At 43.3% G+C, this 26,387-nt stretch overlaps 1 protein-coding gene across 1 annotated transcript; it reads left to right on the forward strand.

Moving 5' to 3' along the window:
• The first annotated feature begins 38 nt into the window (after window positions 1-38).
• galnt16 (UDP-N-acetyl-alpha-D-galactosamine:polypeptide N-acetylgalactosaminyltransferase 16) lies at window positions 39-24,945 on the forward strand. The gene is made up of 15 exons (XM_020093207.2): window positions 39-444; window positions 6,214-6,395; window positions 7,882-7,980; window positions 8,066-8,133; window positions 10,991-11,056; window positions 12,997-13,118; window positions 16,488-16,575; window positions 16,875-16,959; window positions 17,516-17,619; window positions 18,397-18,523; window positions 18,889-18,981; window positions 19,160-19,243; window positions 19,832-19,958; window positions 20,733-20,849; window positions 23,157-24,945. The coding sequence occupies exons 1-15, from the start codon at window positions 232-234 to the stop codon at window positions 23,298-23,300; spliced, it is 1,719 nt and encodes a 572-aa protein (XP_019948766.1). The 5' UTR covers window positions 39-231; the 3' UTR covers window positions 23,301-24,945.
• Window positions 24,946-26,387: the final 1,442 nt, after the last annotated feature.

Raw genomic sequence — 26,387 nt, forward strand, 5'->3', positions numbered from 1 at the left:
GCGTGTGTGTGTGTAGAGGGAGGATGATATGACTCGGCGCTAGGACCTTGGCTGTGTCAGTGCGCAGATTCCACCGAGCGGCTGCTCCGCAGAAGACGCGTCTGCTCCCGCACAGACAGAGGTTGAGTCCGCGCTGCATCACCGGCGGGGAGGCAGCACCTTCTGCCGCGGACCCCCCTCCCCTCAACCAGCCGGGCTCGCCTGCGGAGCCCCCCCACGTATGGGCTCACCATGCGCAGGATACGGGCCAACGCCATCGCCATTCTGACCGTCGCGTGGATCCTGGGGACGTTTTATTACCTGTGGCAGGACAGCAAGTCCCAGGCGTCGTCGTCGTCGTCGCCGTCGTCGTCGGCGTCGCAGACCCGCGGCAGGGGCCACGGGCAGAAGGGGGTCCCCGGTCGGCTGGAGATCCACCGGGACGACAGGACCATCCCGCTGATAGTGAGTGTGCGCAGGGGAGGGAGGGGTGGGGGGGGGAGAAGAAGGAGAAAGCAGGGACGGGAGGAGAGCGGCGCTGCGCACGGTGCTGTGTCGCTGCAGGAGAGTGTGTGCTGCATGTTGATGTGCGTGTGTGAGAGCCGGGCTGACGAGGATGGAGGTGGAGAGGTGGTGGTGCACAGCTGGATGCTTCTTCCTCAGCCTGCCTGTGCGCCCATCCACATCCACTGGCTTCACAACCAGCAGCTTTGTTTTCCACCTCCTCCTCCAGTGTGTGTGTGTGTGTGTGTGTGTGTGTGTTTGTGTTTGTGTCCTCCAGCCTCTCCGAGCCCGAGAGAAACCTCCAGCACCGTAAGAGGCTTTCCATAAGTCCTGTGCGTCGTGCGCAAACGCCGCGTAAACCACATTACGCCGCCGAGAGCTTTCGTGTTCGGGTCAGCTCTGTGGTGGTTTGGCGCAGGTGACGGAGAGGTGGAGAACCTCTGTGTGTGTGTGTGTGTGTGTGTGTGTGTGTGTGTGTGTGTGTGTGTGTGTGTGTGTGTGTGTGTGTGTGTGTGTGTGTGTGGAGGTGAGGTGGTCTCTGGAGGTCTCGACCTCACAGGTCAGTGTGTATAGACCTGAACTGTGATGGGGGTCTGCAGCTCAGACAGAGGAGGTCTGGTTCACTTCAGGGTTTCTGTTGAAGACCTGTGGCTTTGTCGAGGTCTGAGTCTGAGACATGGATGAAGTGAAGACGAGCTGGAGGAACAACTGATGAGTCCACTGACAACAAGACAATCAATCATTGTGTCTTTTAAATCGACCTCCTGCTTGTTGGGTTTCATTGAAGGATCACATGTCAGAAGCTGGAAACGATGAAATGATGTCAAAACAAATATTTGATTTTGAGAATAGATGCTGATTTATATTCTGTCAGCAGCTGTGGAATGAACCATTTTATTCTGAATCCAGTGCAAATCACTTTTCATTCGAGCCGATGTGGATTTGATTTGGCAAAGATTTGATTCCAAAGATGTATTTATGAAACTACTATAACAAAAACAAGTATGAGACACTGCAATTCACAGTTTAAACATGACCTTTAATATAAATATCTATAAAACAAAGAAAATACAACCAATCGTATAGAACTTCAATTAAGAAAATACACAATTTAACATCAAATGTAAACACAAATGCACATTTTATTTTAGTTTCCTGCAACAAACTCAAGATCAAGAGCTGGTTTCTGATTGAGCCTCGTGACTTTTGCTCGGAGGGATAATTGTTCCTAATGACGTGGCAGTGTCTGTAAAAGTAAGAGTGTCTGTTCATTTAGACTAAAAATGATCAACGACGACACATTCACACAAAATGAGTCATGTCGGCAGATAACAGCAAACATGATACCGTCTGTAAGGTCCAGTGTTTCCATCCAGCTCATATATATATAGATATATATATATATATATCGGTCTGAGCTCCATCAAATCAGTGAGATTCACTGTGAGAACATGAGTTCCTAAGTGTAAGAGCTGCTCAATGCTGCTGCTGCTGCTGCTGTCCTTGACTGAGCCGACGGACAAATCAATTGGACATGTCCACATGTATCAGCAGCAGAGGAAACACAGCAGAACTGGAGCCTCGCTCGAAATTCACCACGGCAGTTAAACCCGCTCAGCTGTGGCAGGACGGGGTGTGTGCCAACACGTCGAGATGTTTCACTCCGGCAGCGGCAGATTCATTAAAACCCTGTTCGACAAGCAGGATTCAATAATTCAAGGGCAACGCCGGAGCTGCCGCGGCGTTTACGCTCCCTGACAAGAGGAGGAACCCGTGGGAGGAAGAAGAGAGGAAGATGCAAACAAACATGGAGTCGGACTGAAGTGAACAGACGGGTTCGATGCCTCCAGACAAACGTTCCGATCAGATCAGTCTTTGGACTGTTCATGTTGAACGTGAGCGTCTGATTTGCTCAGCGAGGTCGTTCACCTCGTAATCTGACCTGAAGCTGCGAGGCTGCACGACACAGTCCAACAGTTCACTGAGAGAGAGAGGGGGGGGGGGGTCTTTCTTTCCTTCTTTCTTTTCATCCCTTTTATATTTTATCTTTCTTTCCATCTATCTTTTATTCTTTCTTTATCTTTGTACCCCTCCTTCTTTCGTTTCATTCCTTCTTTTATATTTCCACCCTTTCTTTTGACTGTGTCTATTCTGTTCTTTAACCTATTTCTTTCTTTCTTTCTTTTGTTCTGGGTTTATCCCTCTATTCCTGCATCCCAACTCCTCCCTGTTTTCTTTTAATTTCCATCCTTTCCTTTTACTTTCGCTCATTTATGTTTCCCTTCCTGTTCTTTGTTGGTTAAGTAAAAATTCTTTCTTTCGTCTTTTATCTTTACTTCTCCATATTCATTCATTCTTTCCCCTCTTCCTTCCTTCTATCCCTTCCATTTCCCTTCTGTCCATCCTCCTCTTATTTACGTTCTTTCCTTCCTTGTTCATCTTCTTTCATAATTTCCATCCCTCTCCTCTCATCCTTGTCTGCATCCCTCTTTCTTTTCCTCCTCCCTCGGTTGATTAGCACCATTAGATTTCCTGATGACATCATCTGTTTTCACTGGCTCCACTTCTTCTCACCACTCTTCTTCCTCTTCTTCTTCTTCCCTCTCTTCCTGTGTGAACACTGTTCTCGCTCTAATCCCGCTCTGACGTTCACATCGGCAGTAACAGTCCGTCTCTCTCTGACCTGAACATCTGTCGTCTTGGCCTCGGCGTCCTGTTGTAAACATCTGTCCACAGATCCACATCCAGCCGATCAATTAGTCAGTTTGTCTTTGGACTCCATGTCACAGGTCCCATGTGTTTTCACATGTGTGGCCAAGTTTCTCCGAGCACAGATGCTGAAGATTACGAGGAGCTTCAGTATTTGTGAGATGGAGTTTTTGTCAGAGTTTGTCCTCAGCTCTGAGACTTAGCACCAGTAGGTTAGTATTTCTCGCTGACCAGGCAGTATATATATATTTATATATATATATACTTATTTATGATTCAACATGTGACTTTATAAACAGTTCACACTGAACTGTGTTAAATGTGCTGTAAGCATTTTCCCTCACAATGATGCAAACAAACGACATTGTCAGAGGACGACTTTTAAACTTTTGAAATCCAAACATTGTCACTTTTGGACATTTAAATCTCCTGAAAACATGAATTGACATCAATACATCATGTGTTGGTTTGTTCGTGATCAAGGTTCCGCAAAAGCTGCTAAACGGATTTCTACCAAACCTTGATGGAAGGATGTGAAATGTGTCAGAGAAGATTTTGGTGCGGATCTGATTCAGATATGTGTTCGACTAAGATCCATTCTGGTTTTAATCTCTACATCTCAACTATAACGTATTAGAAAAGTTGCCTCAAATGAAACCACGTTTAAAGGAATTTCTTCTCGCCAGTAGGGGGCAGTCAAGATGCTTTGGATGCGGTTGGGGTTATTATTTCTCAGCTGTAAGTCGGAGCGTAGGAACGCAGAGCGGAGGAGGAAGGAATCAGATCTCACATGTCATCTTTTGCGTCCCTCAGGTATGGTGTCCCTCAGGTATGGTGTCCCTCAGGGGTCTGTTGTGGGACATTTTAACATCATGCTGTGGATTGACAGGCTCCTCATGGCTAATTGCTTTAAGACTATACTACTTGTTTATGTAGCCTGAGGTTCTCAGGGGAGAGAGGTTTTTTTTTCTCTGTTCCAGAGGCGAGGTTGAAAACTAGAGGTGACGGGTTTTCTCAGTCTGGGGCTTGAAGCGATGGAGCGAGCTGCCTGAGGAAATCAGCTCAGCAGAATCTGTGACCTCTTTTCAATCTTTTCTTAAAATGCTCTGCTAGATGCTAGATTTTTTATTTACTGGCCTTTTGCTGGAGACGCTTCAGTTGGTTTTATTAGTTTTATTTGCTTATTGCTTGTATTGAAGATGATTAGAATTATCATCATTATTGTTATGTTATTGAATGAGACAGAAGAGGAGGCAGGAATCAGTGAAGCTGTTCCTGATCCTATCGCACTGATAGTTTAAGTAAGAGAAACGTTGGAGGAACGAGTGTTCAGGTGTGTTTACATAGAGAGCAGAGGAGGGACATTTAGCAGCTCCACAGTGGTGAAGCTCTGGAAAGTCACGTAATGTTTCCAGACTCGTAGCAAAGACCCCGAATAACAATCTGAGCTTTTAATTGCTGCTTGTAGTGGACATTTCGTGGGCTGTCGCAGTTTCCCTTTAAGAATACATGTTGGCCACTGCTGCAGACTGTGGTGCAGTCATTTACACCCACATTAATAAACACAGGGCCCAGGTTGAATATCAACAGAATTCTCCTTGTACGTTATTGTCACGTGTAAATTCTGCCTTTCTCATGCTTTGAATCTGATTCTGCATCCTACAAGAAAGACAAACTGTCACATAATATGTGGCACAACAGATTTGATCTAAATACGTTTCTCACAGGGAATAACTCAGCAGATTGACTGCACGACATGTGAACAGATCATAAACAGGACTCAGTCTTAGCACATCACCGCGACATGATCCGATCTGCCGTGCGTGTCCTCTGCAGGACTTCCTCCTCGCTGTCTGCAGACTCAGAGTCATCTGCAGCCAACCAGGCAGATTTCTACTGTGTCTGTGATTTGTTGAATCTTTTAACTCGGCGTGAAGGAGCCAGCAGACGCTTGTTCATCTTCCAGACGAGATTCATATTTAATTCAGTGGACCGAGCCACAGAGGGCCTTCTGTTATTTTGGTCTCGTTATCCCCGGAGTAACATTTCGTGTATTTAGTCGAGGTGATACTTTGATTAACAAGGGATATGAGATACAAGATGATGGAGACAGGTCTGAAATGTATATTTAATATAAGATTTACTCCTGATGAGAAAGTAAAAGTACCACATTGGCTTTTCCTCTTTAATAATAAGATAGGATCTATATACAGTCTATGGGGACTTATCTCCCGTGTGTGTGAATCTGTAAAGGTTTTTCCTGCAGAGACTGAAAATGAGCTCACACTCACCTTCACCTGGTCGACAGCTTCCTCTTAATCCTCCATCTACACCGACTTTTAATAAAGCTGCTCAGAACAAAGCTCCTGCCTTTCTTTCCTTCCTCTGTTCTCCTCCCATCCTCCCTCCCTCCTTCTCACTGTTGTTTCCCTTTGATGAGGAGAACTCTCATCGGCCTCCATGTATTCATCAGCTGTTTTAACCTCAGGCTCACCCATCCCAGGCTGCCAGCCAGTGTTAAACCCGCTTGTGGGGGAAAATCCATTAATTAATTTGGATTTACAGGCTCCGTGTTCTGATTTGACAAGTGCTCATCCTATTTTGCAGAACTAACTCTGTGACCTGAAGAAAGAGGAGAGCATTTAAATTGGAATCATCAGAGACTGTTCTTCAGACTGGTTTCAACGTCAGTGGAATAAAAAACAACTTCACAGTGACGACGGATGTGGCAGAGGAACAGTTTGTTGACAGTGGAGGAGCAGAGTGTCGACACCAAAACATACAGACGTGTTTGACGTGTCGTTCACACTTTGGTAGATTTTGAAGGTCAAAGTCACAGTGACCTCACAAAAACCCTTGTTGGCCTTGTGTACTTGTTAAGACCAACAAGGTCAAGGTGAAAAAGAAATGTGTGTAGCCTCTGTGGTCATACTTCTAAATGTCATTTATTTCTACCGTTCATATCATCCTGGTCTTTCTGGCCGACGTGAACATTCAAACACACCGTGTTGTGCCCTGCAGGTGACCCAGCCCCCGCGGTCTGAGCAGCAGGGGCAGCTGCTGGGTGGCTTCGATGAGAAGGCCTACCTGGCGGGGAAGCAGCTAAAGCCGGGGGACGACCCGTACAGAGAACATGCGTTCAACCTGCAGGAGAGCGACCGCCTGGGCAGCGAGCGAGCCATCAGAGACACCCGACACTACAGGTGAGCAGGGTTTGAGCCCCGGCCCAGGTGCTCTCTGTCTGCCCTGATCTGCACAAACAGATCAGGGACTAATCTCAGGCTTAGGCTGCACATGGATGTGTGGAAAATAAACAGTGTCTTTCCCTCACCGGTAGTTTAAAGGTCAAACGGGATGTTTTTATTGCAGAGTCGTGACCTGACCTGAGCAGGTTTATCCCCTGGACACAGGAAGTTATAAAACACTTGGTTTGATGCTGAGATGGAGGGAGGCTTATTTTTTAAAATTGAAAATCTGTCTCTCACCAAGTTCTCAACCTGAGACGATGAAGATATTATTTCTTCATGACAAAAAAAATCTTTTAATAAAAAGATTTAGTGTTTGTTTTTATGGGACTCGAATAAAGACACAGACTTAAACCCTGACTATGAAAATAAATGATGCTCCCGCACGTGATTTGTTTCGTGAATTGTCAGACTTTTATAATATATTAAAATTATATAATCTCATGTAAATATAGAATAAAAGCTTCAGTAACTGAAGGTAAAAATATCAAACATTTGCAGTTTCTAAATGATCAAATAGAACAGAAACAGCAATGGATAAAATAAAACCATAAAACAAATGTCGGGTTAATAGAAAAAATAAAACAAACCAATAAAAATCAGATTTGATGCATTTTGTTTTGTTGCACATAATAATGAACCAAATATCTAAATATAAATCATCATGATTTGGGAAACAGACACAGAAGTGTATTCAATTGATGGATACAAACAATTATCTGAAGATCAACCATCATTAGTTGTCGCCACTGAAGCTGTATTTCTGGGTGGTAGGTTTGCTGTTGCTTTTTTTTTTTTTTTTACTGTTAACAGCTGCACTGAGAACAGGAGCAGACACGAGTGAGTCATAAACAGAAGAGAGAATAACTGAGGAACGAGGTTAAAGCTCCATTAAAGCAGCGAGGAACAGTTCAAAAGATGATTATACACTGGCTGTGTTTACTGTTGTGTCCAATTAATTCTGATACCGTTCAACCCACTGGGCAGACACAAGGAAACTCAACACAAGAGGAAAAACTATTTATATAAACATGCAGATTAACGATTGCTGATTTGCTATTTGCTAACACTTATAATATTAATTATTTTCTGAATTAATTGGTGCACAGGAACGGTTTGTGTTATTTCCTCTTCATGTCTTCACGCCACAGTTTAGAGCGCTCGGCTTTAGGTGCAGATTAAAAGCACAGGGTCAGAAATCTGTGCAACTGTCGCCTGGCAACCACATATTTCCATCTCATTACAGCTACGATGCCGAGGCGACTCCGGAGGGCAACGCTGCCCCAAACCCACTGTGTGTGTGTGTGTCGGTGTTAGTGAGTGTGTGAGAGTGTGAGTGGGTGTGTGTGCAGGATATTTCTGTCAAACTTCACCGCGTGCTGTGATTTCCTCGGAGGAAGACGTCAGACCTGCTCACACCCCGTCTCAATTTGTGTCTCTGCAGGTGCGCCTCTCTGAGTTACGACAGCGACCTCCCCTCCACCAGCATCATCATCACTTTCCACAATGAGGCTCGCTCCACTCTCCTGCGAACCGTCAAAAGGTAACGAGGTCGCACATTAAACGGCCTGACCTCACCCGAGCGATGACTCACGACTGATCTTCATCTCTCCTCCTCTGCCTCCTAGTGTCCTGATGAGGAGTGTTCCATCTCTGATCCAGGAAATAATCCTGATAGACGACTTCAGCTCTGATCGTAAGTCACTGTGTGTTTTGTCTCCGGGTGAAAACAAAGGTGAGGTTTTATCTTGATCTTCCCATGAGGTCATGCTTTGTTTCTACATTTCAACAAACCTGTCGAGCTGCATTTCCGCAACACTTGGTGGCAGGACGAGAATATTTCAGGCACATTCAGGAGACTGATTGCACTGAGAGTATTTAGGCTGTAACATTTAAATCCGGGTGATGCAAACAGAAGCATGAAGCAGATCATGAGAAAGTTTTAATATGTGAATGAATCATTTGTCTAATTGACCTGGACATTAATAAAAGGAGGAGCTGATGGGTGGGTCGTGTTTTTATGTAACCGACCGCTGCTGTTTTACAGGAAAACCACATTTTAGTAATTATTTCCCTTTGTCAGCGAGAACTACATGAGCTCATGACTGTTACTGTCTGCAATTACCACCACATGCATCTTCTGTCTGCAGAGATGACCTACATTCACTGTGGGCTCTCACACACTGGCACTAACACACACACACACACACACACACGTAGACACACTCGGAGGTGTTAAAGCAGCCAGACATCCACACAGCAGCGTCTCAGCGGCAGCAGCAGCAGCTCCATTAACCCACAGATGCCTCGTTAATTGTCCGTTTACCCGCACCCACGATGAACCAGCAGCAATGACAGGGTTTACATTTTTCTGTCTCTGCCAAAGTGCCAGTGAGCAAGACGTTCAGCCTGAGTGGGTTTTCAGTTTTCTGAACTAATCGTCACATGAAGCTGTTTATTTGCGTTGTTGTGATATCGCCCCTGTGTTGTTCCAGGACTTTTTTAAAGACTTTCGATTACAAGGTGGTTGTGTTATGTCTCTGTTTGTTTGTTTGTTATTAAGCAAGATTATGTAAAAAGCACAACATGGATTACCACTAATCTCGGTGGGAGGACGTGGTCTGGTTCAGAGGAGAACCTGTTAAATTAGGTTCAGATCTGGAACAAAGGGTAAGATCCTGGAATTTAAACACAATTTAAATTCAGTTGAACATTTTCACATATTTCACAGGGAATAATTAACTGACCTTGATTTAGAAGTCAGGGATATTTAGGGACCTCTATTTATGAGTGTGGGGAATTTGATGCAGGAGGAACTGTTGGATCTTGGGGGAGGTATGAACTCTATTAAGTGACATTCTAGTTTATTTTTTTAAACTTTATACTGAACAAATTTTCATTTTTTTTAAAATTCTGAGTCTATTATTTCCAGTTTTACTTTGTCTGTCTCAGGCTTTTTATTTCCTCCGAAAACAATAGTGTCTCTGTCATCATGACTGTGTTTTATAAATACTCCTGTAGAACCAGACAGACCGGGTTGACCGACAATGATGTGACAGTCAACAACACAGATATTTCTCAGTATCATCTCTCACATTTAAAAACAGATGTGCATTGTCCAAAGCTCAGGTGAAGTGCAAGCACGGAGTGAGAGTGAGATCTGATTGGTCGGTGTGAGCTGGCAGGCAGAGGGATAGAGGAGTTGGGTGGGGACGCTGGTCGGCAGCAGGAGGAAGGATTGTCCTCTCCGGGTGTAATCCTGTTAACGCTCGCCTGGAGGACAGCGTCCTCAGTCAAGGACAGTGATCTTTACTGTGAGTCCAGTCAACAGCATGTGACACCAGGGGTGTCGAGAGGAGAAGACACTGCAGTAAACACTGTGTTCTAATGGGACCAGGGCACTGTAGCAGTAAAGGTTCAATAAAGTAATAATATGGGATTTCATTTTTTGTACAGGAGCTAAAACAAGATAAATCCACCAAACCACAACTTTGGATCAGTTCTGCTCATTAGAAATTGGATAGATTAAGAATTTTTCAGTTTTTTTCAGTTTTCATCAGCTGAGAGTAGCTCATATAGTTTCATTGTGCAGTGCATTATGGGACAAAATATCCCATCAACAAAAAACGTAAATGTTTCATGTGTAGTTTGACATTTTTATCACGTTTCGACATTTTGTCCTGTGCAAACATGCTTTAAATTCAAAACATGCAGTTACATGGAAGTGTATGAATGATGCAAGGACTCAGATGTGCTTATGGACACACACACACACACACACACCCACACCCACACACACACACACACACACACACACACACAATCTGCCTGGAAGTCCGCAACATCTGTTCAGTGGGTGTGATCTATGAATTTATGCTCTTCTCCTCCCTGAGTGGATAAAGCCCCCACTCCACTTCTCCACACACACACACACACACACACACACACACACACACACACACACACGCACACACGCACACACACACACACACACACACACACACCTACCTTAACCTGTGTCCCTATAAGGAAGACAAGTCCCCTCAATGTGACTGTGTAAATAGATTGATGTCCCCTCAACATGAGTAATATCCGGACACACACACTCACATGTTCAGCTGTCAATGCAAACACAACCAGTGTGTACACACAGAGTTGTCCGTGTACGTCAACAAAAGGTCCGGGCCAGATATCGCCCGTGTGCAGAAAGGGAGCGGATGATGTGAACGAGCTGCTCGCCAGATTTGTTTATGGAAAAATGATTTAGAATTCAATCGTCCAGTGAAATGAAACTCTTGTTCCTATGTGTTTGTGATTATTTGCAGGATGTGATGGTTTGTTTGAATGTGACGAGTGTTCAGGTCACGTGTGGGCAGAGGGTGTGTGTCTGTTTAACTTTGTACTTGTGTGTGTGTGTGTAAGTGCTGGAAATCTATGAAGTGTGGGGGTGTGGTGTGTTTGTGTGAGACGAGCTGACGTGGATGAGATGTCTTCTCTGTGTGTGTCCTGCTTCCACACGACATCCCATCGTCTCCTCTTGTCTCCTCCTCCAGCTGAGGACTGCCAGCTGCTCGCTCAGATCCCCAAAGTGCACTGCCTGAGGAACGGCAGGAGAGAGGGTGAGTGGAGGGACGGGGGGACAGGGGGGGGGGGGGGGGGGGGAGACCATTAGCCTAATGGAAAGTCTCGGCTTACAGGTTCTGTATGTTCCATCCAAAATAAAGGAACTGTGTCACAGGGAATCACAAGGAAATGGAAGAGAACATGAAAAACTTTTATATGTGTTTAAAAACAAGAAAATTAGACAGAGATAATAAAAGAAAGGGGCTGTGACCGAAACGTTATCTGGGAAGTTATTAAAACATTTTTGGGAGCCTCAACTGAAGTGCCTCAACTCTACTGCAGTATAATTCTTAATTCTGTAAAATATAAAACTCACATATGTTCAATAATCACACATTGGGACAGTCAGGACAATCTTCAGGTCTGTCCCAGGTGTGAAGACAAGCGAACACGTGTCCAGGACCCATTTCTGTTTTTAATCAAAGTGTGTTTGTCTTGTTTTAAAGTTCGTCACTGAAAATGTAGGCAGGTATCACTCGTTCCCTGTGATTTCATATTTCTATATAACCGATTTTTAAAAATGATCACGTTCGAATCCACGGGCTGCTTCTTGTGCTATTTTAAAACGGTACAATTATTTTCATCAAACCGTTTCACAGGTTTGACTTTGGAACAGAACTCCTCAGATTGTGTGATTAAGTGTAGACGCTGCAGAAAACAAACATCAGGTAAACAGACGTTTAACCTCCTCCTCTCATCCCCGTGTTTAATGCAAATCACTTTGATTGTCACTTCACTTTCACTTCCCCGTCGCTCTCGTGTTTGTAGCAACTGCTTCAGTAACTCCTCTTCGAAATAGATTCCGGCTCCACGTCAACACTGTTCCTCTTTCCCTTTTTCAACGAGCAATTGAAAGTGGTTGCTAGAGCACAAAGCGAGACACAATTTGGTATCAACTTCAGAGGAATCCAATTAACTGGTTTCATTTCTAAAGGCTGTTTGTTCTGTGGAAGCTTTGCCAGCTAAAGCCAAACGTAAATATCCCAGAAACACAGACGGCTCCCTCTCAACAAATAAATAACTTTGATGAGATTCTGTAGGTTTTCAACTTGCTCAGGACTAAAAACGAATAAGAGATCAGCGTTGAGTATATTCTCACTCCTGCAGGCTGGTGATGAAGTTTTGATTAGTTTCGCTCTGTTCAGCACTAAAACAAGCAGAAATCTGTTGCACAAAAGGCAGAGAAGCACAGTTTTCTGTCAACAGTTGCCTCAGTTCAGTAGAATTCAACAGAGCCATCTGGAAAAACTTCACTGTATCTCCTCAGCAAGGGCCTGATCATGTAGAGCAATTTAATCTGCAGTTAAATTCTGATTCTGATGGACAGAAAGTGTGAAGAAACCTGGATCAGTGTCGCGTGAGATCTTTTGGAGGATTTGGTTTTGGGACGTAAGGAGGGTTTTAAAATAATTTTCTTAAATTTCACAGAACTACAGAGCCAAAGAGGAAGTTAGAGTCGGAGTCAGAATCAGGGTTTTAAAAATAAAAATAAGTAAACGTATAATACATCATATAATTAACCTTGACTGATATTGCTCGTGGGAAGTTCAAGTTTCAGCAGGCGGGAAATAAACAGCTTTTCACAGGCCCAGTGCAAGAAGGGAAATGTTCCGGAAACTCAAAACATCAAAGTAACCTACTGCGCAGGTTTTTTAATGTGAGGAGCACTCAGACTCCGACGTTTTGCAGGAGATCAGACGAGGTCACAACTTCAGGACGGTTCAGGCGACGTTTCTGCAAAATCCGTTAAATAATCTTCATTTGATATATTAAGCTGAGCGATGTCGAGTTCTCCCAGTGCTGAGGAGTGTGACTGTGATCGCTCATGTGACCCAGGATGTGCTTTGGTTTCATAACAGCGATTCGGTATTGAACCAGATCCCATGGTGACGTTCAGCTCCACATTTCAGTGTCGTTTGTCCTGCGACTCCCTCAGGTCTGATCCGATCACGTGTGCGAGGAGCCAACACGGCCTCGGCCTCCATCTTGACCTTCTTGGACAGCCACTGCGAGGTCAACGCCGACTGGCTGCAGCCGATGATCCAGCGGGTGAAGGAGGTACATGCTCACAGTCTGCCGTCATTCACACTCTCCAATCAGACACTAAATACACTGCAGCTCACACACACACACACACACACACACACATCACACACATTTTTTGGAGGTGAAACACTCAAGTTTTTGTGATGTAACGCTTCAGGGGAACTTGCTCCTTCCCAGGGCGGATTTTATTGGCTGTGATGTAACATGTTGGCATTCACATTGTTGACTCAACACTGTGGTGAGATTTAACTCGTTGTGGACCTGATGCCACACCCCACGCTGCCACCGCTGGAAAATGAAAGGTGCCGTTTTCCCAGCCGTGTGTTTTCCACTTGACTCTGGAGCTTTGTGTTCAGATTGGCCGGTCTGGTTTGTGTTGGAGTGGTGGTTAGTTCTCGCCTCAGGCAGCGCGGTGGGTCTCTCTTCTAGTTTTTAATGCAGTGGGAAGATTCCGCCACATCCTACGAATTAAACCATGCAGGCCACCGGGGACGGGACCATGGCATCCAATCATGACTGTTTCACAATTCAAAACAAACACATGAACAGGATGAAATGCAGAAACAGCCACTCTTCATCATCAGGGGGATTTTGTAGTTTCTGATTCCGATCTTATTTTCATGCGAACCTTCATTTGGGCTTCAGGCTCTCAATGTTTCACAAAGTCATGCAAGAGAAGCGCACAGAGAACAATCAACATGGCTCATAGTATTAATACCTTTGTTTAACAAGCATCTTTTAAAAAAAAAGGAAACTCTGGGGCAAACATGAATTCTCACTAATGAAATCAATTTGGAAGTAAAAGCGATAAGAGGTCAGCATCATGTGAAAGCAGAAAATACAATTAGAAACAATAAAAACATGACGTCTCTGCAGGAAATGGCTCAAAGTTCTTTTAAATTCTAGGAATTCACTCAAAGCATTAAGAAGTGACTTTGCTGCAGTTTATTCAGAAATAATCTGAACTCGTTGTAAAACACTGCAGCTCAGTGTTTCATTCAGATTCTACACGGTGCGATTGTTTGCACACTGTGTTTCCGAAACACTCATTTCTCGTGGCTCCGGGCAAATCTGACTCATGCAGCTTGTGTTACAGTGTGTTAGTGTGTGTTACAGTGCGTTACAGTGTGTTAGTGTGTGTTACAGTGTGCTAGTGTGAGAGCGCAGGGAGGATTCTGCAGCTCCTCGGCTCGGCTGCACCTGGTCCTGGACTCATTCATCTTCCTGAAACCACAGACCCGTGTTCATGAAGGGTTTAGAGAGCAGGATGAGAAGTCAATAGTTCATGTATAATGTGTGTAAAATACTGTAAAATCTTAATCTTTAAAGTATTTCATGTATAAAACATTCTTTTATATGTTTATTCTTTACAGTACAACAGTTCCCCCTGACTTTTGTAAAGGTCTGAAAGCCGCATTTCTATCTCTCTGTGTCAAGGTTTGATAGAAACATTCACTTGGACTCGTGGATGGAGTCATTTGAATTTTGTGGTTAAATGTCAGAGGTCAAGGTCACGGTGACCTCACAAAAAACACGTTATTGGGCATAACTCAAGATTTCATGCACTGAGAAAACTGTACGCAGATGTCTACCGGGATAAAACGAGAGAGAGATGACATTTCTTATCCAAAAGGTCGAATGTCATTCAACGTTTTGCATAAACACCATCACAGGAACCGAGAGGAAGATTGTGATTTATTATAAAACATTCTCTTCTGCATAATCCCTCAAGATGAAATGTGTTTATCCACAGAAAACACTTCTGCCATGTGTCTGTTGAGTGAACCAGTGTAATCTGTACCACACACTCTCTCCACGTTATGTAATGAGCATTTACAGTTGAGAACATGAGGTCGGGATCTTGACCTTTAGCTCCAGCTGGACAGTGTGTCCTCTCTTTCTCAGAGACTGATGTGACATTACTGTGTGATGAAGCAAACTGAGAACTCCGTGTGTCAAATGGCTTCTGGAAACTGTTAAGTCCACAGTGCACAGAACACATGTCCAATTATGTGATTTTTTTTTTTTTTAATTCGAATCTACAGTGTTTATTTTTCTTCTGTTCTTTTTAAAATTCTCCTCCCCCTGTAAATCGCTGCCTGTCTCGGCCAATTTATCGTGTTTTTTACTGCAGACAATTAAACTTAAACTTAAATTCCTCCAGATGCAAATTCATCCGACTGCAAGAGACAAAATCTCACACTGCGATAAATTCAGAGACAGAAAGACAGAAGAGAGGGAGAGGAGGTATGGAGAGACCATTAGTCACATCCATTTTGGACGTGCGGCCTCTCCGTGCATTTCCAAATCACAGAGGCTCATTAAAAGCCCAATAAATGTCTCTTTGCTCAAAGCAGTCGAGAGCATCTCTTTTCAAAATTGTTCTCTGGCAGGATGGCATTTCACACTCAACGCCACCCCCACACACACTCCCTGCTCTTTTTTGGTGCAACGAGCACAGAGAACATAAAGTTCAGGACGGGTTCAGATTCTGAGCAGGAATTCAGAGAGGGACTGCTCTAATTGGAAACAGGAGTGTCCTGATGCTAAGCTGTTGTGACCACACACACACACACACACACACACACAGATGCCTTATGGGTAAACAGCAGTGTTGGCACAGCCAGACGTCCGCAGACAGATGCCGGCAACACTCACACACAAACTGTCCCAGATCAATAGTTCTGTTCTGTGCTGTGTTTACTGTTGTGTTGGTGTTACTTCTGCAGCGGGAGGTAATTTAACAGTTCACAGTTCTTCTCTCATTCATTTATGTCCAACTGTGGGAAGAATGAGGGAGTCGGGCTCACTCACGTCCTCTATGCTCTTTATGTTCTGCACAATGTGATGGTTAAATGTGACCATGAGACATTGGTTATGTCTCCACCTTAAGCGTGTGCAGGTCTGTGTTGTTCAGTTTAATGCTCTGCAACTTGAATGTGATGGATTATAATACAAAACATGAATCGCTTATTTATTTTAGTTTGTTTCGAATAAATACACAAAATAAAGATTAAAAAAAATACAGGAATGTTAAAATTATGTTTGTGGTTTGGTAGAAACCAATACTGGCTTTAATAAAAACCACACCGAAATATTACAAAAGAAATAAAATACAAACCATGCAAGTCTTCAATACAGAAATTATATAAAGATATGATATTATACATTTGTGTATCCAAGAAAACATTGCATTTATACAGAAAAAGAGAAAGAGAGGGAAGAATATATCCAATGAATGAATTAACAGAATCTAATCAAATTTGACTTTGACAACTTTAATGACAGATCATGTAAAAAATAAGAGTTTCTAAAATCTTTAATCATGTTCAGCATCTTAATGGTCAAATGTCCGTCTGTCCTTCTGCTCCTCCCATGCAGGACCATACGCGAGTGGTCAGCCCGATCATCGACGTCATCAGCCTGGATAACTTTGCCTACTTGGCTGCCTCAGCGGACCTGAGAGGAGGTCAGCACACAAAACACGAACCACGCACAGTAACAGCTGATAACACGCAGCTGCAGACCAGGAAAACCCCCGGTTCAAAAATCCATTGTTGCATGACATCATAATCCTCAACGGATCAACTCTGAAGCCATGAAGCAAATTCCAAAAAACAGAGTCAAGTCGTTCTGTGTATAAAGTTCGTGAGGATAGAAAGTTTACAGTCACTGGGTTCATTTACAAAGTGAAATCATTTCACTACATGAAATCATTGAATTGATGTTTTGTTTCAGTCGTGCTGTGGTTTTTTTTTTTTTTCTCAGGGTTCGACTGGAGTCTCCATTTCAAATGGGAGCAGATTCCCATCGAGCAGAAAATGGCCCGAAGTGACCCCACACAGGCAATCAGGTCCGTCTCTCATGCTCATTATCGCTCCCGTTCCTCTCGTTAACTCGGCCAACGAGGTCCGTTTTCACCCCGGTCCTTTTGTTTGTTTGTAAGATTACTGAGAAACTACTGAAAAGAAACTTTTCAGTAGTTTCTCAAGTTTGTAAAATCTGGTACAGATCCAAATCAAAATCTGGATGCGGTGAATTTAAATGTGTTTTCGTGTTGGGCCTTAGTGGAAGTATTCCAGTTTTATTTTGTAAGGATCCTTTGTGCCAAATTGCCACACCTAAGGATTTATCATTAGATTACAGTTCATAATCTACTTTTCCTCTCATATCTTTGCACATATCTCTGCAACAATCAATAAATTAATTCAAGCTGCATCAAATTCCACACGCTCGATATCAGTTCCTCAAATATGTCCGAAGATTATTCCCTAGAAAAACTCTGATTGATTGTTTTCCTCTGGAATCACATGCTCACCTCCCGTGTTAATAAACTGTGCAATCATCAGGCTTGTGAAAACTCCCCAAATCCAAGGGGGGAATTGAAATGACTCCTTCGGTCTCTGCAGGACTCCCGTCATCGCTGGTGGGATCTTCGTCATGGACAAGAGCTGGTTCAACCACCTGGGCCAGTACGACACCCACATGGACATCTGGGGAGGGGAGAACTTTGGTGAGCACACTGATGATATTGAACTTAACCAGTGGCGATCAGCGCTGTGCTGAGAGAGCCAAACAGAAAATCCATTCAGACTAAAATGCGTAAAATAACGTAATCATCCTCTGGGAAGGCTGTGTAACGATACTTTGTCGTCCTGACAACGATTGTGCAGCGTGTACTCGACATTTTTCTTAACTATTTCCTGAAGATGGGCTGTAAGCGTTTCTCTGTGGATTGAGTGTTCAAACACATTTATTTATTTTAAGGAAAAATCATCGAGGGGTGATGATTTGACCTGGATTCACCCTGGTAGTGTGCGTAATGAGAAGAATCATGGTTTTCACTCATCTGGATTCTTGTGTTTGTGAGGTTTAGGAACAAAATAGTGATTATTCAGAAATGAAAGAGCGTTTGTTTATTTTTCACGTAGACGTTTATTTAAAAAAAAAACCAGTTTCCACTGACGAGAGCAGATAAGAAGACTGCAGATGTTTTCGGATGCTGCAGAGGTCCGTCAGCCTGTGCTGCAAAACACCAAGTGTGTCAGTGGAATCTACAAAGCAGCAGAGACTTCACTTATCCACGACAGCAGCTTTCATGCTATTGATTTACAGATTATACAAAATCTGATGCATGAAAAATAGCAGCTGAAAATGTTCAGGCTGATTCTGGGATGGTACAAATCAGACTGTGTGATTCTGAGTTGGACATACAGACAGACAGACAGACAGACAGAGACCATTCCAGTCTGTATTCTCGGCCTCATCCTCCACGTCTGTCCTCCTGCAGAACTTTCCTTCCGGGTGTGGATGTGCGGAGGAAGTCTGGAGATCCTTCCCTGCAGCCGCGTGGGTCACGTGTTCAGGAAGCGACACCCGTACGACTTCCCAGACGGCAACGCTCTCACCTACATTAAGTGAGTGAACCTGGCGTCACGTCTGCTGCTGCGCGGTGGGATTACTCTTTACTTTAGTTTCACCACCTCCTGGACCCCGATACACTGAAAATCTGGATGTAGTTTTGTCTTGAGTCTCAAAGACTCCTCCACTGTCAGATTATTTTTAACAAGTTGCTCTGTTGTGAAAGAATCCAAACTATCTCATCGCCCCGTTTGTCTTCACTTGCGGGAACACCCTAGAATTTAAGGAGGACAAGATTCCTGATGGAGATGTTTTTGTTGCCGTGTGCGACGCTGTCATTAGAGCTGGCTGCAGGAATGCCAGCAGCACTGTCATTACCACGTCTGAGCAGATGTGTGTGTGTGTGTGTGTGTGTGTGCAGGAACACCCGGCGGGCAGCGGAGGTGTGGATGGACGAGTATAAACAGTACTACTACTCTGCCAGGCCGTCGGCTCAGGGCAAGGCCTTCGGGAGGTTTGTCAATAATACTGTCATCCTCTTCTCTCTCAGGATCATGGAGAGTGCAGCTCGGTATCACATGAAGTTTGACCTTCGCTGATTATGTCTCTCCTCAGTATTTGTTTGTGTCCCTGTTTCAGTCAGGAAATCCATGTGGTATTGTATCTGTCAATCCTACGTTTTGTTCTTGCAGCATTGCCGACCGCTTGACACTGCGGCAGAAGTTGAACTGCAAATCTTTCCGCTGGTACATGGAGAACGTCTACCCTGAGCTGAGGTACGGTTCCCTCAGGACGTGTGTGAAGACGAATAGTCGTCCTGATATCTGAATTTGATTAATGGTTACATTTGATTTCATGTGACCTTTATGAAATGTTTGATGTTCATCGTCTGCTCTGGTTTTCTTGAAAACACCAGAAACAAACAAAATGAAATTCTTACAACAATCAACTGCAACACAACTGTTCCTGATAATAATTCACATGTGTTGCCTTTGATTATTATCGGAGCCTGAAATGAAGTAGAAATTATCTTCAACCATCATTTCACCTTAAAAGAAAGGAATTTAGGGGGAAAAGGCACAATTATAAATATAGTTTGAGTTTCTTAGAATATATTTCTGTTATCATTTAGTTCTGTCAGTCAGGCAAAGCTCCCACCGCTCTGTCTATGGCTTCTGTCCAAACATCTGTGGTCTCTCAGCTCTAATTGTATATTTTTACAAGTACGTGTTGTAACAATGCAGATTATTCAGTGATGAGATTCAAGTCCTCCAGAGGGTGAATAGTCTAATGGATCATTCTGTGTCGTAATGAGACCTTTCGTTGACCCCCCCCCCCCTCTTCTCTGTAAACGGCTCCCTCAGGGTCCCTGAGCAGGAGGCGGTGTCCAGTTTGCTGAAACAAGGCGGTTTGTGTCTGGAGACCCGTGGGAGCGACGTCCTGAGCCTGGCAGAGTGCAGGGGCATCGGAGGCAACAGGCCGCAATCACAGGTCAGAACTCTCAGGAGACTCAGACCGCGGGTCGCACACTTCACATCTCAGATACTGCTGTGAAATAAATGTGCAGGAATTTAGATCTGTGCCAAAATCTTTTCTTCCCTGATCCATGTACTGCATCCTTCCACCAGGTCTCATGGTAATCTGTCTGACAGTAAATAAAACACAGAAGAAAACAAAACCTCTTAATGCTCTCACATGAGTATATAGAGGACGTAAGGGTGAAAGTGAATGACCTATGAAATGTGTTTGTATGATTTATTTCTTTAAGTCTTTTTTTTTTTTCCAGGTTCCTTCAGTTTTCTTATTCTGCTGCCAAAATGAAAAACAAATTTATATATTTCTCCTGTTGCTGGGAAACTGGCTCACGCATGTTATGAATCATCTCATGAGGAGCAACATCCAAAACTTCATTTAAGTTTAGTTACATTAGTCAACATTAATCACTGTTACGATTCCACAGTTATATTAATAATGACGCACCTAGCACCAGGTTTTTTGGGCATTGTGCCTTTAAGCAATGGAATGTGGGGAGAGAATGAAGGAGGACACGCAGCAAAGGTTCTAGTTCTGGTTCGGATAAAGACACAGAAAGATTCAAGACACGTATTATCAACGTACACAAAAAATGTATGAAACGAATGTATTTCTCCTCCAGCTTGTAAAGTGCTTATAAACTAAATGTATTTATAAATGTTCATACGTGTCCTCGGACTGTTAATCCAGATGATAGCGGTCATCACAGTCGTCATTCTCATGTTTTTGCAGAGATGGGAGCTCATCGAGCCGCTGATCCGACAGCAGGATCTCTGCTTGGCCATTTCAGCCTTCACGGCGGGGTCAAGGGTCAAGATGGAGCCCTGCAATACAAAAGAGCCCAGACAGGTAAGAAGAAAGTCCCGCTGGTCTGTTAAGAATAAGTTTCATTTCACTTCCCCTGCACCTTTGAAAGATTTCTTTTTCCACAAAGTGTTGAAAATATATTTAAAAAAACAAAGTGTTGTTTAATCTCCTGCGAGGGGAAAAAACATTCTGTGATGTCAACTGAAGGTTGAATCCACTATCAGTCATGTTAACAGCAGGTCGGAGCTTTTCCAAATGGTTGTTTCATTTGGAATCAAGCACTTTATGTGTCCTTGATGTGCCACTCAAGATGTGGAGCTAAGAGACGGATGCCAGGAGGCTGAGTTGCCTCCCTGATGGTGCAGGAGGAGAAGAAGCTGTCGAACGAGCGCTCCCATCACTTCCTAACCCCGCCCTTGTCCTTCCTCGTCGGCGCTCGTATCCCACGTGAACCCGTGTCGCCTGCCTGCTTGATTTATGACATTGAGGAGCGAGTTAATAACTGAAACCATGTGTATCAGTGTGTGTGGAACTCCTGCCAGCCCGGCCGCTCATCCCCCGGCTGGCCCAGTGCAATCCTCTGAGAGCTCGTTGGGAGCCGGCCAATTAACAAGCCATCAGTTTTAGCAGTGGGAGACGTTTGGCCTCTTTGTCCTGACATTTAATCCCCTTGAAAGGAAAAAAGTTATTTGTGTTTTGAACTTTGCTCGCAAAGTGTTTAACTCTTTCAGAAACAAAAGAGTAGAAAATGTAAATATATACTTTATTCCAGTGTTGAAACATTCTCAGTGTTTCCCCTGATCACAGCTGGAACAATTCAACAACTTCTTATTTTATCAGCATTTTGTTTTGTTTGTTTGTTCTTGAAGGAACTCGATTAGTTTGGGTTTTACCGGCAATATTTTATCAGATCCTGGTCAGAATTGAGTTTTAGAAGCTTGACCCACAAGAATAAACATAATGAAATACCTGGAGATGAAATACTTGGAAATTCTTTGGCACGAAATATCTAGTATTGAAAAGCTTTATTGAAAACATACTTGTGTCTCGTTCTCCAAAAACTGTTTAATTTTCACTCTCAACATTTAATTTCTCTCTCACACACGCACACACACACACACATGCACAGACACACTCTCCCTCCCCCAGGATTATAAGGTTAACCCCCTTTTCATTTCCAAGTTTCATTCATAGTACTCATTAATAGTTTACTAGGAAGGTTTTCCTGATCGTAGCTGTGTAAAAACCTTCTGGGACTATTTTATTTGAGTTTATCCCTGAATGAGTTTGGGTTTTAGTGGCAGGATTGTGTCCGATCCTGATCTAAATGCTGTTTTAGAAGCTTGACCAACAAGAATAAACACAATGAAATACCTAGAGATTAAATATTTTGAATTTTGGCTTGAAATATCTGTAAAACTGTTCAAATTGACAGTTTAATTTCAAACATGTTCATAAACTGGAAGACAAAGATACACCACACACACATGCAGCAATGCGTTTATACGCTGCCACACTCGTCCTCTTCCATGAATTTAAGATTAACCCTCCACTCTTTGATAAGCCGCCACGTGGCTCAGGACATCTGCACTGGGCGAACCTCTTACTCTTTATCAGCGAGTTTATAAACACATCACTTACATATATGGTGAGTTACAGACCGTCTGTGGAGGGAACACAGTCCCTCAGTCTCTTTCATTTTGGTTTCACATTTCTCGTCGAACTCGCTCTGACACTTTTACAAACAGCGACTAAACCCCAGTCTCTGTGGAAAGCAATATTAGATTTATCGAGCCAATCCAGCGAAGTTGTTTCTCAAGGAAAAACATCACAATACAATAAATAATATAACGAAACTGAAAATACACGTCTGAATCCCTCTAAATCAAAGAGCGGGAACTTAACCTGAATTAATAATAAGTATGTAAATATATTAATATTAGTAGTAGTGGTAGTATTAGTAGTAGTAGTACCATGTAAAGTAGTGAGTTACCTTCCACCACAGTTGAACTCAGTAACAGCTGGAGAACATTCATGGCACATTTGATCAGAAATAACAAATAGTTTCTATCTTGTGTGATGGCAGGCCGCCGTGCACTGCAGCTCGCTGGATGATTTTTTCCACTGTGAGAGCAGCAGATCAATCATTCATGTGATTACTGTAATCCAGGTCTGACTCAGTCCATTACTCACTTACTAACACGAACCCCATGTGCTGATACACGTCGTTTATGTGCCGGCAGTGCAACAAACCAGAGAAAGCATGAGGACGTCAATGATTGCTGTGAAGCTGACTGACACTTTCCCGTTTCTCTCTCTCTCTCTCTCTCTCTCTCTCTCTCTCTGCAGAAGTGGAAGCCAAAAGGCACGGCCCTGCAGCACATGGTCAGCAGCCTCTGCCTGGACAGCCAGACCCCGGCAGGTCCTCTGGTCATCACTCAGTGTCTCCCCCAGATGGCCAGTCAGTCCTGGGAGCCACAGATCATCACCTGAGCCACAGCGGACGCAGACGAGGGAGAGGAGCAGATTGTGGACCCAACCTTTAGGGGGACTCAGGGGAGGAAATCTGCTCCGTCTGTCTCTCTGCTGAGGGATGACAGTAGTGAGAACTGTATTTTTTGTGATGTCAACTTCAAGCTCCTGCTCGCTGTGGCCAGAGCGTCAGCGTTTTTAAAGGCCTCGCCGAACTAAACATCCGAGGTCTGTGGTGTGCAGTGCTTCATCCTTCGAGGATGCTGCGGTTCTTCTATGTATTCTAAGCTTTTCACTGAAAACTGTTGCACATCTCACTTTTTAATTTCTGTATCTAACCTGGTCAACAATTTGCTTCATATTTGAGTAGTGTGAGTTTCCTCAGAATGAATGAGTGCAAACTGTGTTGAGGTGCACCTGACCTGCTCTGAGTCCAAGTAGCTGCTTGTCGTGTCGCCTGTAGTCGTAGGTTGATGTCTGATGGCTGCGTGGACCAGGGCAGCTTTATGTTCAGCCAACTCAGAGCTGAGCTTTTCAAAGCACCATGCAAAGCGCCGTCAGGAACATTATTTATTGTTTTGCATGGTCGGACCCAAAGACAATTTTTTTTCTGTCTCTCTATAATGTTTTATGTAAATATTTGAAGCAGACAGTGGCTTGGGTGTTGTGTGACGTACTCTACATGTTGTTTGAAAAATAAAATGTGGTAACAATGAAACCATTGCTGTCGTCCTCAAGTTGTGACCAAAGTGTCTGGATTGCCCCCTGGTGGCTGGCTGCAGTGTAGATCGTAAACCCAATCTCCCCCATGTTAGCAGATGAGACACGGATCAAACTAGAAAGTTTTGTGGTTCAGAAGTTTCATGGTCCGATATTTCTTTCTCAAAGGTTTCCATCTGTTTTTGATAAGTTTGGCTTGATTTAGTCATTCGATCGTTACGGCACAGCACCGGCTCCAAATGATGTCATCGCCAGTGAAAAGGCAGTGCTGGTGGATTCCAGAGATTACACTGGACCACCTCAGTTATTTTATCATCCCATATGAGAAGCTTGGCTTGCAGTCAGGTGCACAAGATAAAACACAACAACACAAGCACATAAATGATATCTATCTATTAAATCCAACATTACAAAGTACTTTAGTGAAATTGTATGCTAGAAAATACTTGTGCAAATTAACAGCAGGTTTATTTCATGGTTTTACTTTCCAGGTTGATTATACAGAAAGTTGTGTAATGTAATCAAGGCATCGTTGACTTCATCCCTGTTCTATATGCGGACTGCATGAGGTCCAGAACCTCCCCCACAGTTCCCAGCATGCAGTTCCCTTTTGATCAGCCTATAACATGACTTCATAACCAGTGATGTCAACGTCGCTGGTCTGTCGCTGGTCACCGAGACGACAGTGGACTCTTTCCATATAACTTCGGAACCATCGTCTGCCGCAGAGACGTCTTTAATATTTCTGACATCACCTCACAGAACTGTTCAGGACAATACCTCAGCAAGTTTCCTGTGATACAGCCCGACCCTGCTCTTATTTGTCTTATTTTTCTCCATCACGAGCAGCAAACATCTGGTTTGACTTTGTAAAGGGGGGGACAGACTTTGCATATTTCTCTGAGTCATGGATTACAAATCGTAAATAAAACTACTTAATGCTTCACCCAGCTCTTTATTGTGCTATTATCCTGCAATGCCATCTGGCTTGTTTTCAAATCTAGTATTAGCCTGTTATTTTCCTCATTGCGTCTCATACTACCGTCAAATTGTTGCTGTTTAAAAATTTACCTGCAGCTTGTTTTTATATCTCTGCCCATTTTAATATCTGCTCAGCCTCCCTTTCACAATAATCCTGTGTTTCCTCTACAGCACATCAGGGGTTTAGTAACGGCTTGTTATTAGGGAACACTCAATGTGCTGCATGGGAAATAACAATGTCCTCACAAAACGAGATATGGCCACAGTCAGTGTCAATACATTCATCAATATCTGAGGCTGAGTCCTTCAACACAGACCAGTCTGTATCAGCAAAGCATTTAGAAACAGCAGCCTCTCTTCTTCTTCATCTTAATCTTTGGTCTACAGTTCAGGAGTGAGGTACATGGTGCCTGGTGAGAGGAGCCGAGATTGATGTCCTAATTAAGTTTCAAGGATTTGTTCATCTTACGATATTAAAATCTTGCATCCACAAGGACGTGACATCAGGGATAAAGGACCGGCGTCTTTGAGTCACCGTCTGAATGATGTCTGCAGCAATTTGTGCATTAGCTCCTGGATGCATATACATATACATACATATAAACTCCTCCCATCACAGCCTCTTCAGGCTGAAATGAAATATTTCAACATGAATTAGATTAACTGCCATGGAATTTAGCTGCCACGTTGATGGTCTCCAGGGGAGGAGCCATACTAATGACTCAGGTTAATCCCTGACTTTTCATTCAAAGCCAACAACAGGTCAAACTTTCTACTTCAGTTGATGGCAGGATGGCTCAGCAGTCCTCTGAGATTACAACTATTAGTACGCTAATATTATCCGCACCGTCCTAAGTAGCTCCTGTGTACCTGCCAACTCAAGACAGAAGAAGTGGACTGGATTTAGACTGAGCTGAGGCTGCCTTATTGACATAGGGACACAGAGATACAGACATGTAGAAACTGACAAGTAAATAAATGTAGAAATACAGAAATAAAATAAATAATTGTAGAAATTAATAAACTAATAAATGTAGAAATACAGAAATATCCCTTTTAATCACAAACTGCATTTATTTTTTGCATTTAGTTATTTATTTATTTATCTCCTTTACTTATTTAGACTTTTTTGTCTTTCATACACAAGATTTCTGATTTTTCTCATAAAACTGTTGTTGTTTTTTAATCTCACAATGTTGAGACAGATTTCTGCACCAGAATGTAATAGCTTCTTCCTGAGGTGCTCCCCCGACCCTCTAAAAATATTGATGGTAATCAGTTGAGTAGCTTTTGCATAATTCTCGTGACTAACACAAACACATGGAAACAAATGTAGTGTATATTACACTTAAACATGACATAATGAAAATCATATATCATGAGGATAACGTTAAATGTCAAAATGAG

The sequence above is a fragment of the Paralichthys olivaceus genome, chromosome 12, assembly GCF_024713975.1.
Source record: "Paralichthys olivaceus isolate ysfri-2021 chromosome 12, ASM2471397v2, whole genome shotgun sequence".
In the NCBI taxonomy this organism is placed as follows: Eukaryota; Metazoa; Chordata; class Actinopteri; order Pleuronectiformes; family Paralichthyidae; genus Paralichthys; species Paralichthys olivaceus.